General features: G+C 34.4%; 1 protein-coding gene across 4 annotated transcripts in view; it reads right to left on the reverse strand.

The window, feature by feature from the left end:
- LOC136987079 (tyrosine-protein kinase Fer-like) overlaps window positions 1-14164 on the reverse strand; it is a 65654-nt gene that overhangs the window by 15501 nt on the left and 35989 nt on the right. For all 4 annotated transcript variants that reach the window (XM_067284737.1, XM_067284739.1, XM_067284736.1 and 1 more), the window contains 4 exons: window positions 13138-13311; window positions 12959-13055; window positions 8162-8354; window positions 7952-8089 (listed from right to left, as the gene is read on the reverse strand). In XM_067284737.1, the coding sequence (XP_067140838.1) occupies window positions 7952-8089; window positions 8162-8354; window positions 12959-13055; window positions 13138-13311 (602 nt within the window). The remainder of the gene's footprint in view (window positions 1-7951; window positions 8090-8161; window positions 8355-12958; window positions 13056-13137; window positions 13312-14164) is intronic.

Consider the following 14164-nt stretch of genomic DNA (forward strand, 5'->3'; position numbering starts at 1 on the left):
ATAAATTTAGTTAATATTACTCTGTTAGTTATTAAGTTATCGCTACTTAGTTGTCATCTCTGTAACAAAGAACTGTTCTCCACGTGTTTTTCTGGTCTCAGCCGTTCGGCGTATCCGAGCCGTTTGGCGAGCTGTAGCCGGGTAGCGTGTTTTTGCGCTGTTCGGCGTTTTTACTTGTTTTCGTGTGTGCGCGTCTGTGCGGGCTACAAACTTGGTTTCTTGGACTCTATACTCTTCTGTCAATCGTTCTCATGGATACCTTGGCGGACGTGCCGGAAAGGAAGTTACTAGCTGTAATTTCCAGAGGACTTGACTGTATTATGCAAGCTCTCCCAGCAAATTCCTATGGCTCGGTTTCGGTTGCTAATAGGAAAAGTGTGAGACAGGCGGCGCTTGACATGCACGCAGCTGCGAATAACTTATTTGGAATAGTATTAGCACTCCGCTCAACTGAGCAGGAAGGGAAGGGTACCTACGCCGATGCAGTAAGGAAGGGAAGGATCAGCGGGAGTCGTACCACACATATTATAGCCGAAGCTATAGCTGATAATAAAACACAAGTGAAACCACAGGACCTCATTATTGAGACTACGACTACAGAGGATGGTGAAACCCTCTGTCCAGAGGAAATGCTCAATGAGATCCAAACTAAGATAGATCCTGCAAGCTTGAAAATAGGCACACGCAATATAACAGCGGTGCCGGGAAAAGGTGTAAAAATTAGACTTAAAACTGAGCAAGATGTTCAGAACTTACAGGAGGCAATTGGGAAATTGCCGGAATTAAACGAAAGAGTTAAAATGATACGACCAAAACGCCGGAAACCTCGAGTTATACTGCTTAACGTGCCTCAGGAGGAGGAGAAGGTGGAACTTGTCGAGAAAATCTACGATCAAAACAGCGAGATTAATAGGAAACTTACGAAGGAAGCTTTCCACAGAGAAACAAGAATCACTCATATGATACCTTCAAAAACTAAGCCTGACTGCCGACACGTGGTGATGTCAGTCTCTCCTGCAATCCGAAATCTGATAATAACCACGAAACGGATAAGTTATGAATGGGGTACTTTGATAGCTGACGATTATATTCCCATTATTAGATGCTTTCGGTGTACGGGCTTCGGCCATAAGGCGGCCTCCTGTGATCATAGGGAAAGGTGCAGCCACTGCACCAAAAGACACAAATATAAAGAGTGCACTAACACCAATGAAACCCCTAAATGCACTAACTGCACCAAAATAAATAAGGAACAACCCGATGGCCCAAAGTATCAAACAGACCACAATGCATTCTCTGCACAATGCCCAGTCTTAAAAAATTACAAGAGACTCTTGGTAAGGCAAACCATATACGAATAATAGTCTGTATGTCCTCATATTCCTGTGTAATAAAACCTTCATAATGGCAAACACAACGTTCAAAATTCTTCAACTCAACGCCCAGAAAAGCCAAGCTGCCTCGTCGCTTGTTATTAAGACAGCGAACGATCTGGACGTGGATGTAATCCTTATACAGGAACCGTATACTGTCAAAAATAACATTGTTAGATTTGGCTCGTGGCAAGTTCTGAATAAAACAACCCCAGATGAACGTTCCAAATGTGGTATAATAATAAGGAATCCCAATGTTAATGCTGCATTAATTCCTGAGCTAAGCTCTAATCGAGTCACAACCGTCACGATTGACCAAGGCCCCATAGACTTTATTCTCTGTATATATTTCTCGCCATTTGATAATGACGAGGACTGCATAGACGAGCTATCTAGTGTTATAAGGAAACTAGGAGACAAATCGTATCTCATTGCAGGTGACTGCAATGCCAAATCCCCCCTCTGGTACCACGAGACTGAGGACAAGAGGGGAAGGCTCATACAGGAACTCCTTAATGAGATTGACGGTATATCGCTGAACACCTCAGATTTACCAACCTTCCAAACGACAAGGGCGAGAGGCTGGACCGACGTTTGTTTGGCGCCCACGGAAGTGGGTAGTATCGTGAAAGATTGTACAACTTTATCGAAAGATTCGGCGAGTGATCACCGATATATTCTGACTACTCTACAACATCACCAGCAAATTAAGGATCATGTCACTAACTATTATAGCACTATAACTAACTGGGAATACTTCCGGGCCTCTTTCGCAGAAAAATGGAGGAACTTTCAATTTACAGAACTAAACACCCATGAAAGGATTGACAATTATGTGAACCATATGACACAATCTATTGTCGAAGCCCTCAAGATTTCTTCCAGACAGAAATTAAAGAAAAACCGTACGCACTGGTGGAACGATGATTTAGACCGTGAAAAGAGGAAAATCAAAAGATTAAGAAAGAAATGGTTAAAAGAACGAAACACAGAACGAAGAGAACAGCAAAGTAGGGATTATGCCAATGCTCTACGGACTTACAAAGCTAATATTAACAAAGCAAGAACGACGGCGTGGCGGGAATTTTGCGGAAGATCAACGGTGGACCCCTGGGGCGAGCCCTATAAGATCGCGTTCAAAAATAAAAGGAAGGCAACCCTGCCGAATGTTACTGACACCAATCCTCAAACCAATAACTATTCAATTAGCAGTAATCTACAGAAGCTTCTTGATTTCCATTTCCCCAACGACAGTCAAACAGATGACTCACCTACTCACCAACGAATACGTATAAATCTCGAGGACATTTACAGCGAAACCAACGATAAATGGTTTTCTTTTAAAGAGGTGCAACAAGCGATCCGCTCCCTGGCTAATAAAAAAGCCCCAGGGCATGACGGTATTACTGCGGAGGTGGTAAAAGAGGCGTTTGCTGAAATCCCAATAGCTTTCGTCATTCTTTACAATGGGTGCCTAAGGGTGGGCTACTTTCCCGATTCATGGAAAATAGCTAACGTAAAATTCATCCCGAAAACAGTTAACCCAGTGGAAAGAAAAGACTATAGGCCAATAAGCCTGCTCCCAGTTATGGGTAAAGTACTCGACGGGCTGATGATAGATAGAATCAATTGGCATGTTGAAAAAAATAATATACTAAATACCAACCAGCATGGGTTCAGACCAGGTAGATCCACAATTACTGCTATTGGAAACGTAACAACTTTCATAAAAACTGCATGGGATAAAGACCGTCACGCACTCCTCATTAGCATCGACTTCAAGAAGGCGTTCGACCACCTCTGGTGGCCGGTGCTTAAATATAGTTTAAGGGAAATGAAATGTCCGCAAAATATCTATCAGCTGCTGGATAATTACCTGACCAATAGGAAAGCTGGCTGCCTATCCAACAATATAAATATTATTAAAAATATAGAAAGAGGTTGCCCCCAAGGTTCACGCAGCGGGCCTGGGCTGTGGAACCTAATGTATAACAACCTACTCAACCTGCTTCCAACAACTGATCATGTTAAGATACAAGGATTCGCAGACGACACCATTGTCATGATACAACACCAGAACTGTAATGTCCTTCAAAGGATAGGCAATGAGGTCCTCAACGACATCAACCAATGGAGTATAGACAACAAACTCCCAATAAACCATCAAAAATGTGAGGCACTCGTGTGCACGAAAAAGTCTAATAGAAAACAATTACAGAGGCCCCTGTGTTTGTACATTAATAACCATAAAATCAAGATAACGTCGCATATGAAGTATCTTGGTGTAATACTGGACCCAACTCTGAGTTGGTCAACTCATATTGATGAACTGTGCAAAAAGGTAAGCCAGAAGGCAAACATGATTTACCACATTGCTAGGAACACATGGGGTCTAGGCCCGAAGCACTGTAGACTTATCTACAAAGGTGCAATTGAGCCGGCTTTGCTGTATGCGGCTCAAATCTGGGGACATCGGGTGGACATTGTCCATAATAAGCGAAAAATCCTGTCTGTCCAGCGTACCTTCGCTATTCGCATTTGCAGGGCGTACCGCACGGCCCCTACAGATGCTCTTCTGACAGTCGCTAATCTAATGCCTATTCACATCAAAATTAAAAATCTGGTCTGGACTTGGAATCTTACAACAACCGACCTGCAAAACTGTAGTGAGGACGATTTGAAGACTATAGCTGCAGAAAACAAATATCCTCCAGATGGAATCCAAACGCTAAAGCAAATCAAATCCTATGATATAGACAATTACTACAATGACCCGACTAAGAACTTCCACCCAGCTGAAAGGAACAATGTCTTGATCAAATTTGAGAGAGATACTACTAATCCAAGCACAAACTGGCATATTTACACTGATGGTGCCAGAAATGAGAAGGGAACTGGTGCGGCCCTGGTGGTCTACAACGGTGTCGATAATTCTGTGGTACACGAAGAGTACTATAAACTTAATTCCAAATGTACTAATAACCAGGCTGAATTATGGGCCATGTATAAGGCCCTTGTTTACTTTACAACTAACAATCAGAAACTCAAAGGGTCAGCTACCTTCTTCACGGATAGCCGCTACGTTCTCCGGATCATCAGCGGCAGCAGAAAGAGCACCGCCACAGGTGTAAAAGTTGTTCATCTGGCCAACAGTCTTAGCAAAAGAAAGGCCGTCTCGTTTTGCTGGGTGCCAGGTCATCAGGGAGTCGGCGGAAACGAGAGAGCGGACGAATTAGCCAAACGTGCTGCCGGCAGTAATCTTGAAACGGCTTTCAACTCACTTCCCTTCACCTACATCCACAATCTCACCTACGTCATGGCAACTAACCTGTGGCAGACCGAATGGTCTTCGTCCACCACGGGCAGACTCACGTACCTTTTCTTACCATCCATAGTCGAACGCCAAAAAATGAACTACCTTACTCCTTCATTCAATCTTACGCAACTGCTCACCGGCCATGGGAATTTCCCTAGTTACCTGAACAGAATAAAAAAGCGAAATGACGATGTGTGCAACTGCGATAGCGCTGCTATAGGCAACGCCCAGCATATTCTACTGGATTGCAAGACCTATGACATAGAACGCAGGCAACTGATCCTCTACTGTCTATCTAATGGACATGCTTGGCCACCTGACTGGAAGGTGTTCTGCTCCAATAAGGACTGCTTTAAACACCTAATGACTTTTGCGTCCAATTGTGACATCCTCAAGAATAGCCTTACAACGTAAGGCTCCAGAACCACGGGTTCTGCTTCTGTTATTATTTATTGTAAACTGCTTATTGTATTTCCATTCACTGCCTTTCATGTATATTTTCACCTTGTATATTGTACTCATCGTCGCCAAATTGGCATGCTGTATTATCTTCTATTTGTTTTTATTACTTAATAATTGCGGTGCAAGACGCCAATGTGTTCCCACTACACTATCTTCCCTTCACACTCTATCCCTATCAACTATCCTCCCACCTCTTCCCCTCACCCCAATCCTTACTTCGTAACCCCTCCTCTTCCATTCAAGGCAAAGTCTGCAGACAGCCTTCTTACTCTATCTTCAAGTTACTTATTACAGTATGTACTAGAATCTGAAAGACGGTATTACAGTGTACTGCAAGAAACATCGGACAAAAATGCAGATACCCATGTAATGGATGATGGGTGACAGTAGTACTTGTAATGATTGTCAACACTCGTAGGCATCCGTATTTGAGAAAAATATACATGTAACACATTTTCTTTATTAGTTTCATTTATTAAAACAACAGAATGTAAACTTTAATGAACTGCTGAACTGAAAAAAAATTCTTAAATCACATTTTTTTTTTTGTATACAAAACAATTATGTATGATTAACTAATGTTCAACAGTACAAAATAAAGAACAAAAACACATTCTATAACTTTTATCTTCGCTGTTTTAAAATCTACAATGGAATTATTTCGGGAAACATTTCAAATCAATCGTCTCGAAAATAGGAAAATGTAACTTAGTGTAGTTTTTTTAAATTAGGCCCTTCAATTACAATTTTACTAATTTAACTTCAGTATTGAATATACAATTTTCTGAGAAATGGTACATTTTCTGATTTTTACAAAAAATTAGAAAATTTACTATTCCTCAGAGCATATGATATAAAACTCATGAAAATAATATATGGTGGTTCCTTATACTTCAAATGTTCCAGAGTTCAAGTGCTAACTTTGAGAGAAATTTGATCCAGAGTTTGAACGATGCTTCTATGTTTGAATTGTGTGCACAGTGAAAAAATGCACTCACTGTGTAAATGCCATCTATTCTGTACCCAAGATGTCTCCTGTGCTTGCTGTCAAAGCATCTCTTGCATTATGCTAAAGTATTTTCAATGCTTTTCTTGCTTTATTTTTGGTGCGTTTGTGTAGATAACCCCATTAATCATGGCATCCAAAAAACTGTGGAAGAAACATAGCCTAATGAGAAGGTTATATTATTGACAATTAAGGAACTTATTACAAAGCACAATAGTAGTACTACATGTATGACAGATCTGGCAGCGATGTTTAAGATGTCAAAGTTGATGGTGTGTGACCATTAAATGCAATTTTCATTTTACTAATACAGTATTTATGTATTTTATTTATTCTTCATGTTTACTTTATTATTTAGGCCATTAAACTGTTATTTTTACTTTAAATTATGTATATTTGCTATTTAAGTTTGTCAAAATATTTATTGTTTATGATCTGAAAATAGATAATTCACTTTCCATTATTTCTAATGGGAAAAATTGCTTCAGACTTCAATCAATTCAGAGTTTAAACAGCCTTCTGAAATTAATTAAATTTGAAATACAAGACACCACTGTATAAAGCATTGACAATATACACAGAAAACTAGAATTACAATATATCATTAATGTTTGCCATCAATGGACTCATATAAAATGGATAAAAATGCTCTCAACATTAGTAACTTCACTAGAGGAATATTCATAAAACTCAAGTTATTGAAGCACTGTTGTAAGAAGTCAAGACAACTGATACATCAGAATCAGTTTGCTTTACAAACTAATGCTCTAATCTTTTTTTTTAATATGCATCTTTCACATTGATCTTCTGGCAGACATTCAAACAGAGCACTGGTCATACTGGGCTGTAGAAGTAACCCTAAGTGGACAGAACATCTTTCCACATCGTTTGCTACTCATGGCCACGTGACGTATAGCTGTTGTTGCTTTTGGTGGGTGCTGCTTTGTGAGAAACTAGAGATAGTAAAGGATTGCATGAGGAAACCTGCTTCCAATATACTGTTTCAGAAAAAGAAATGGCACTCACAAAGATAATCCAATTAAAGTGCAGGAAAGAAAATACCTGTCTATGCCACCTCTAGTATCCCCACCAGAGTGGTTATTTAGCAATAGGGAACAAAATGTTCCCTATTGCTATTGTTATAGGAAAATTATCATTATCATAGACAACACACTCATTTAATCAGAGAAAAAACTAGAAATGCTTGTGCTTTTAAACCAAAACATAAAAGTGATATGAGTTTTTAATGGCCTAATAAGGGTCTTTAATAATCCAGAGAAATATAAATAAAAACAGACCGTTCACAAAGTCTATTCTCTAAACCAATGAGCTGTCTTCACTTATTGTTGTCAACTATAGTGTATAGATAGATAAAGTTATCACATTGAATGGAAAATTATCAGTATCATATAGTGTTTAATTATAAGTCATAACAGAATAAGTCATAATTGAATATCGTATCAAAGCAGATAAGTAAAGAGTGCATATCAATCAGTAATTTGACGGAAAATATACATGAAGGACTGTCATGTCAAGGATAGACATGATTAACAAGATTACTAACAAGATTTGGAAGTCACATTATAACAAATAATTAACACTTTTAACTGTAAACATATCCATCCTCACAGTATACAGACACAAGTGACAGATCTTCAAAGCTAAATAACCATCAGAATCAACTTATTTTTAGATGTTTTCTATAATAATTTGAGAAAAAATATATCAAATTACATTTCATTACATTTACTTACAATTTTTTTTTTTACAGAAAAAAAAGAAGCAGGAACTTACTGTAATTTATTTCCAAGATCTTTATATTCATCCTCTCCTGATAACGACTCAATGGATTTTTGAATTTTGATGTGAATAGATTGGAAAGTTTCATTGGAAAAATCTGTGTATTGAGCAAATTCCATTAAAATATTTTTCCTATATAAAAGAATAAAAACATTTTATAAATAATTTTTATGATTATTAATTGCAACCTAAACAGAAACTTACCATGTATCTACAGATTCTTGCAATACAGTATAATGATATTCAAATAAACTGGGAAGCAAAACTGTTTTTAGTTGCCGTTCGTACTCTATCCCTTCACGTATCATCAAAACGTAATCGTTATGCAGGCGATGCAGCTCTTTGGCAATTTTGTAATATCTTTCACGAGCTTCATCCAATTTTTTACCCACTTTACCTATGTAGAATAATAATAATAATAATAATAAACAAATTAATCTGACAAAAGTTTACTGTATTACGAAAGATGCCACATTCCTCAAATATACATTTAAAATAACTTTGATTTGGATTTTAAACTTAAGTATCTAAATTTAAGCATATTTTCTAATTTAAAATTATGCTAAATTAAAATTAAGTGTTAAGAAACTATTAACATTTCCAAGTACAAGAAAAATTTTATATTATTTGTATATGTTCATTGTATTTTATATTAACTGTAATTAATACATACAGCTTTCAGTAATATTTTTAAAGGAAATTTTGTTGACGAGACTGTATCTCATCTCTAAAATTGCACTGCTGTCAACGGCTGCACACCTTAGAGCAGTGATTCTTAACAGGGGGGCCGCGGCTCCCTGGGGTCCATAAGAAGTTTGTCGGGGGCCACCAAATTATGCAAAATTTCCTTCGGAATATAATAAAAAGAAAATTGATGTATAACCAAATATCATATTGAAAAGCAAAATAAGAAAGATAAAGTTTTCCTATTTAGTTTTTTTATTTATTTTTTAGTTCTTCTTACATACAACTTGGTTAATACAGAAGAAATAAATGCAAATATGCTACTTACACCGCAGTATTTACTTTTTTTTATTCCAAAGCAATTCTAACAAACTATTAATGCTTGGAATTTTAAAAATAATTAGGAAAAATAGTAGGCTTTGAAAATTTAAATATTTTTGCAAAAGATTTGCAAAATCCTTACCACAAGTTGTGGGTGTTTTAGTTTTAGTTTAGTTTTAGCATCGACTCTGGATCGATTTATCGACATGTTTCTTATTTTATTTTTTGTTAGAAATTAACGATTTTTCATGTTTAATTGTGAAGTTTGAATGTTATTTAAATAGATAATGAAATAATAAAGTTATGATTTACATTTATTATATAAAAAATAAAGCAATAACAAAAAAAATCAATTTATTATAGATAATTTAACAAATATAAATTATTATTAAAAAAAAATGGGGGTCACAAAAAATTACGAAATATTTGGTGGGCTGCGAGTATAAAAAGGTTAAGAATCACTGCCTTAGAGGTATGAAGGAGTACATGTCAGGAGTTGCAATTTGGCACAGAGTATTTGGTGTCCAAATCATGCGCACATAAAATAAACCAGATTTGTAGGCAGTCAGGGGATGGAGAACAGGATCAAAATAAAATACAAAATGCTGAGACTGTTTCTACAAACAGGCACGAGTGCGAGATTTGCGCATGCGTTGCACGTGCTCTCCAAGACAGTCTCGTCCCAAGAATGGCTTCGCCGTTTTACTAGTTTTAAATATATATATACAAATGTGACTTCTTATTTTATTGAATAGATTGACGACTGCTATAAAAATGCCATGCTGACCCCTATATATATATATATATATATATATAGTATAGATATATATATATATACATACATACATATATAAGCTTTATACGTTTGTAAGCTCAATTTGAAATTTGATTATTTAGTTAGTTAATTTTACCAATTTTTTACTCCTTTGAAGTTTTTCTTACATTTCCATTTAAATATCGAGACTGTACGAGAAAGTCATATCAAATAGTCTTATGAATACTTAGTAAGAAATTTTTTAAAACTTTTAACCATAAAGTAAAATTGTAATAATTTTTATTTACTTCAAAAAATAAATCTAGTTGTCTTAAGTTTGGCTTCTGTAACCAAATATTGTGTGATTAAGTCAGCAAAAACTATACATGCTTTTCAAGACATCGCATTTAAATATCAATATATAATTTGAAAATGATGCTACAACTTTATTTTTAAATTAGAAAAACTTTATTTTAATAAAATATATGTGAATAATTAAAATAAATAAAGTGTGGTATCTTTTGAGGGGCATAATCTCAGAAATTCAATGGAAAAAACCAAACGAAGATCTAAAGCCAATTGGCAATGGATACCAAAGAAAACAGTGGTGTACTGTATTGTACATCAAAATGTAAACTCGTACAAAAGCGTACACAACCTTGACCATTTTGACTATACAACAGGTAACAAAAGAAAATCATATTCTTTCTCAAACATTCTAATACAATGAATTGATTTTGTTCCAATAAAATTAAAAGCATACACAAATTAATTATAATGATCTATCTATAGGAACTTTTAAAATCATCTAATATGTTATATTTAAAGAAAATAATTTTTAAATTTGTGTATAATGACAACTTGTGTTTTCTTACTAAACTAGATTAGTTTAGTATTACAATCTAACTACAAATAAACAAATATCTTACCATTTTAAAAATCCTCGTTTGCAACTTCATAAAAAAGAAATCAGTAAATAAAACTTTATTTTCAAAATTAACAAATTAAACATTTGCAAAATTCTCTTACTCGTTTGTCATTTTTAAAAATGACAAATGAGTGAATACTATTCACACTGTAAACTTTATGTAGGATTAATATTTAAGCAGAATTAAATTAAGCTGCATTACCGAAAGCAAGATTAACGATTGAAAATGTTTCAGTTATTAAAACTTTTGCTGTGTTTTAAGGTTGTTTGATTGAGTGTGTTTGTTACTTTACACAGCGGCTGTGAGTTAGTAACAAGATTAACTATTTGTTCACACTTAAAGAGACTCGTTTTGCACAGCTGTCAAGAGTAGTCGCGCTCTACATTACATTTTAAATAAGTTTTGCTTATTTTTGAAAAATTATTATAGATTAATTCACTTTAAGTAATTTAAAATACAAATAATTTCTAATTGATGTTTTATCTAACATGATGTCAAAAATCAAGTTAATTAAGCTCATTCTGGAAAGCAAATTAAACTGATTCACTTTTTCAAATTCAAGTTGAATTAACCTTTAAGTCAGTTTCATACACATTGTGTTGCTTAAGCTGACTCGTTTTTGCTGGCTTAAAATATACAATGTGAATAGGGTATAAGAGAAATAAATGTGTTTTTTTTTTTTTATTTAAAAATAATTCACATTTTAACAATCATTAAGTTATTTGATAAAAAAAAAAATGCCAGGACAAATAAAATTGTAAAAATTAACAAATATTAGACTATACAATGAAGAATCTTATCTCCTTGTTCACAGCTCAAGAATATAACAGGTTTAAACAAGGACATAGAAGACTCTTCATTGTATAATCTAATATTTGTTAATTTTAACCATTATGTTATTGCTATAATACTGTACTAGTAATAAGAATTTCGTTTGCAGTATACTTTCATTATCACAACATTTATATATAAATTTGTATAATAATTAATACTTAAATATAAAATGCTTTAGTTTTGGGACATTCCAATTTTCAATGCTAACTCAGTACTGATCTCAACGTTCGTTAAAAATCGTTCCTTTTTTCAACGTCGAAGTGGCACTGTTGTCAGTGCTGACTCAAGACACTCAGCACTCAACAGATGTGTTGACCACTACTTTCTAATGAATTGTAGGTAATTGGTGCAACATTTGAATGGAATCCATCTTGCTAAGAATGGAATTATGGGAACTAAGCACTTCGTACTCAAGTTGAAACGTCATTGATGACGTCAAATTGTCAGTTTCAACACTCGACACTCAAGTTGAGAATTGGAATGTCCTGTTTGTATTTATACTTTTTCCAGTTAACTTACATAAATCAAGAACTAAAAAAGTGTAAATATTACAAAAAACTAAATGATGTTATGAAAAAAATGTTTTACAAATTTTTTGTCAATTCTGTGTAAATGTATAATTATTTAAAAAGCTATTTTATGCCTCCTTTTAGCTATTACTGCTCTAGGCTCATCTACTGACTCCACAGGGAAAAAATTAAACATACTAATGACTAAGAGCCCTTTTAAGATAAATGTTTTCCGAGACAGTCTCGTCGTTGGATCTCTTAAAATGTTTTAACTTAAACATATATTCCATAGCTATTCCTGGCATAACAAAAATTTTAAAACATTCAAGAGTCTCAAAAAACATTTTATCTTATCTAATGAAAAGATTCCTTATCCTCTTACCAATTGGTGTGTTTAATACATAATTATATTAAAATATGCAACTATTTTCATTCTGACAGAAAAAATTTGTATAATTTATATTAAAGTATATTAAAAAAGCAAATGATATACTGATGGAAATGGTAATGGGTACATTCCAGTATGCATCAAACAGCGTATCGGTGAACTGCAACGTACAAAAGTTTGTTCCAATATTCACTGACGAGTTTGTCAGTGCAGCAACCAATGCACATTCCGCTCGTAAGGCTGCAGATATGGTAATCTCTGATGAGGCATAAGGCCTCATCCATGATTACATTTTTAACACCATTTTTACTACTCATCCATATCAACCCAAAGTTATTTTGACAAAATAAGTCTGCAAATGCCAATATAGCATCTTTGCTTCCACCATGTTGTTAGGTTTCCAGATATTCTGATAAAAGTTTATCAAATTATTCACCAGTACGTCAGTTGTGGGCAAGACTGATGCATACTGGAATGTACATACATACCAATGCTAAGTATTACATTATTCGTTAAAAAATTACCATACTTTCGATTAATTTTACTTCATCAAATATTAAATATAAACATTATTTTATTTACTTTTTGAAAATTGTTCTTCATACTTCTTCTTAGCAATTCTCCATAAATCTATATACTTTTCATAGTTGTTCTTGGTTTTGATAACTCCATCTTGCATCTGTAAAAATACATTGAATTCATAATTTAATAGATATTATATGAATCTTTCTGATAAAAATCTTTATCAAAGAAAACCTCACTCTTTGAAGTTCGCCGTGCATTCGCGAGTGTTCGTCGACATACAATTTTTTCAAAGCTTGTTTTTCTGTAATGAAATTATTTAATGCTTCGGTTGTATTCGATGCTAAATAGTCGGCATTCAGTTTCATCAGTCTACTTAAGGCTCCAGTTTCTTCTGCTATAACATTCCAAGTCTTCAAAGAATTTTGAATATCATCAGAACTATTTTTTTATAATATTTTAAAATCATAATTTATAACAAAAACTATAAGCAGATTAATAAAAAAATATCTCCTAATAGTTTTATACATTAGTTAAAGACAAAGAAATGCAACTGCTAACATTTAAAATAGTATGTAAATTCTGTCTACTTATATAGGATGTTTCAAAAATAGCTTTACAACTTGAAGACAAAATATTGGTGAACTGATAGAAGAAACATAATTTTAAAACATTGAAATGTAGTCAAACAGTTCACGTTTCACATCCATCAGTTTATTTATGGCTCAATGTGTTCCACGGCATCTTCATTATGCAATCCTTGTACAGAAATTCTTTTGAACTTGTGTAGTAGACTTTTTTCTTCAAACCAAAATATACAAGCTCACTCCATACCTGTGAAAGCAGCCATCTTCATACTGGCTGATCACGCTGCAGTGGAGTTTTTGGTGTAGAAGTTTATGTAAATGAAACTTGATGTATATGATTAAATTTGTGCATGTCCTTTGAATAAATTTTTATTCTCCTACAAAGTTGTAATGACAATTTTAAAACATCCTGTATTAACATTCCATGATATATATATATATACTGTATATTATTATATTATACACCTTCCCAATGCCAATAAATATACAGTATGTGCACCCCATTAGTGATTGTCATAAATGGTAGGAAAACTGGAAAGTGATTGTCATTTGCATTTGAAACAAAATTTGTTTAATAAATAAATTACTCTACTTGAGCCAGTTTACAAAAAAAATTGGCTCAGCCATTGTAACAGGTGTCTCCATATTTTCCTGAAAGCATTCTTGTATGTCCCTGCAG

The sequence above is a fragment of the Centruroides vittatus genome, unplaced genomic scaffold (genome assembly GCF_030686945.1).
Source record: "Centruroides vittatus isolate TY-2023 unplaced genomic scaffold, ASM3068694v2 scaffold_1444, whole genome shotgun sequence".
In the NCBI taxonomy this organism is placed as follows: Eukaryota; Metazoa; Arthropoda; class Arachnida; order Scorpiones; family Buthidae; genus Centruroides; species Centruroides vittatus.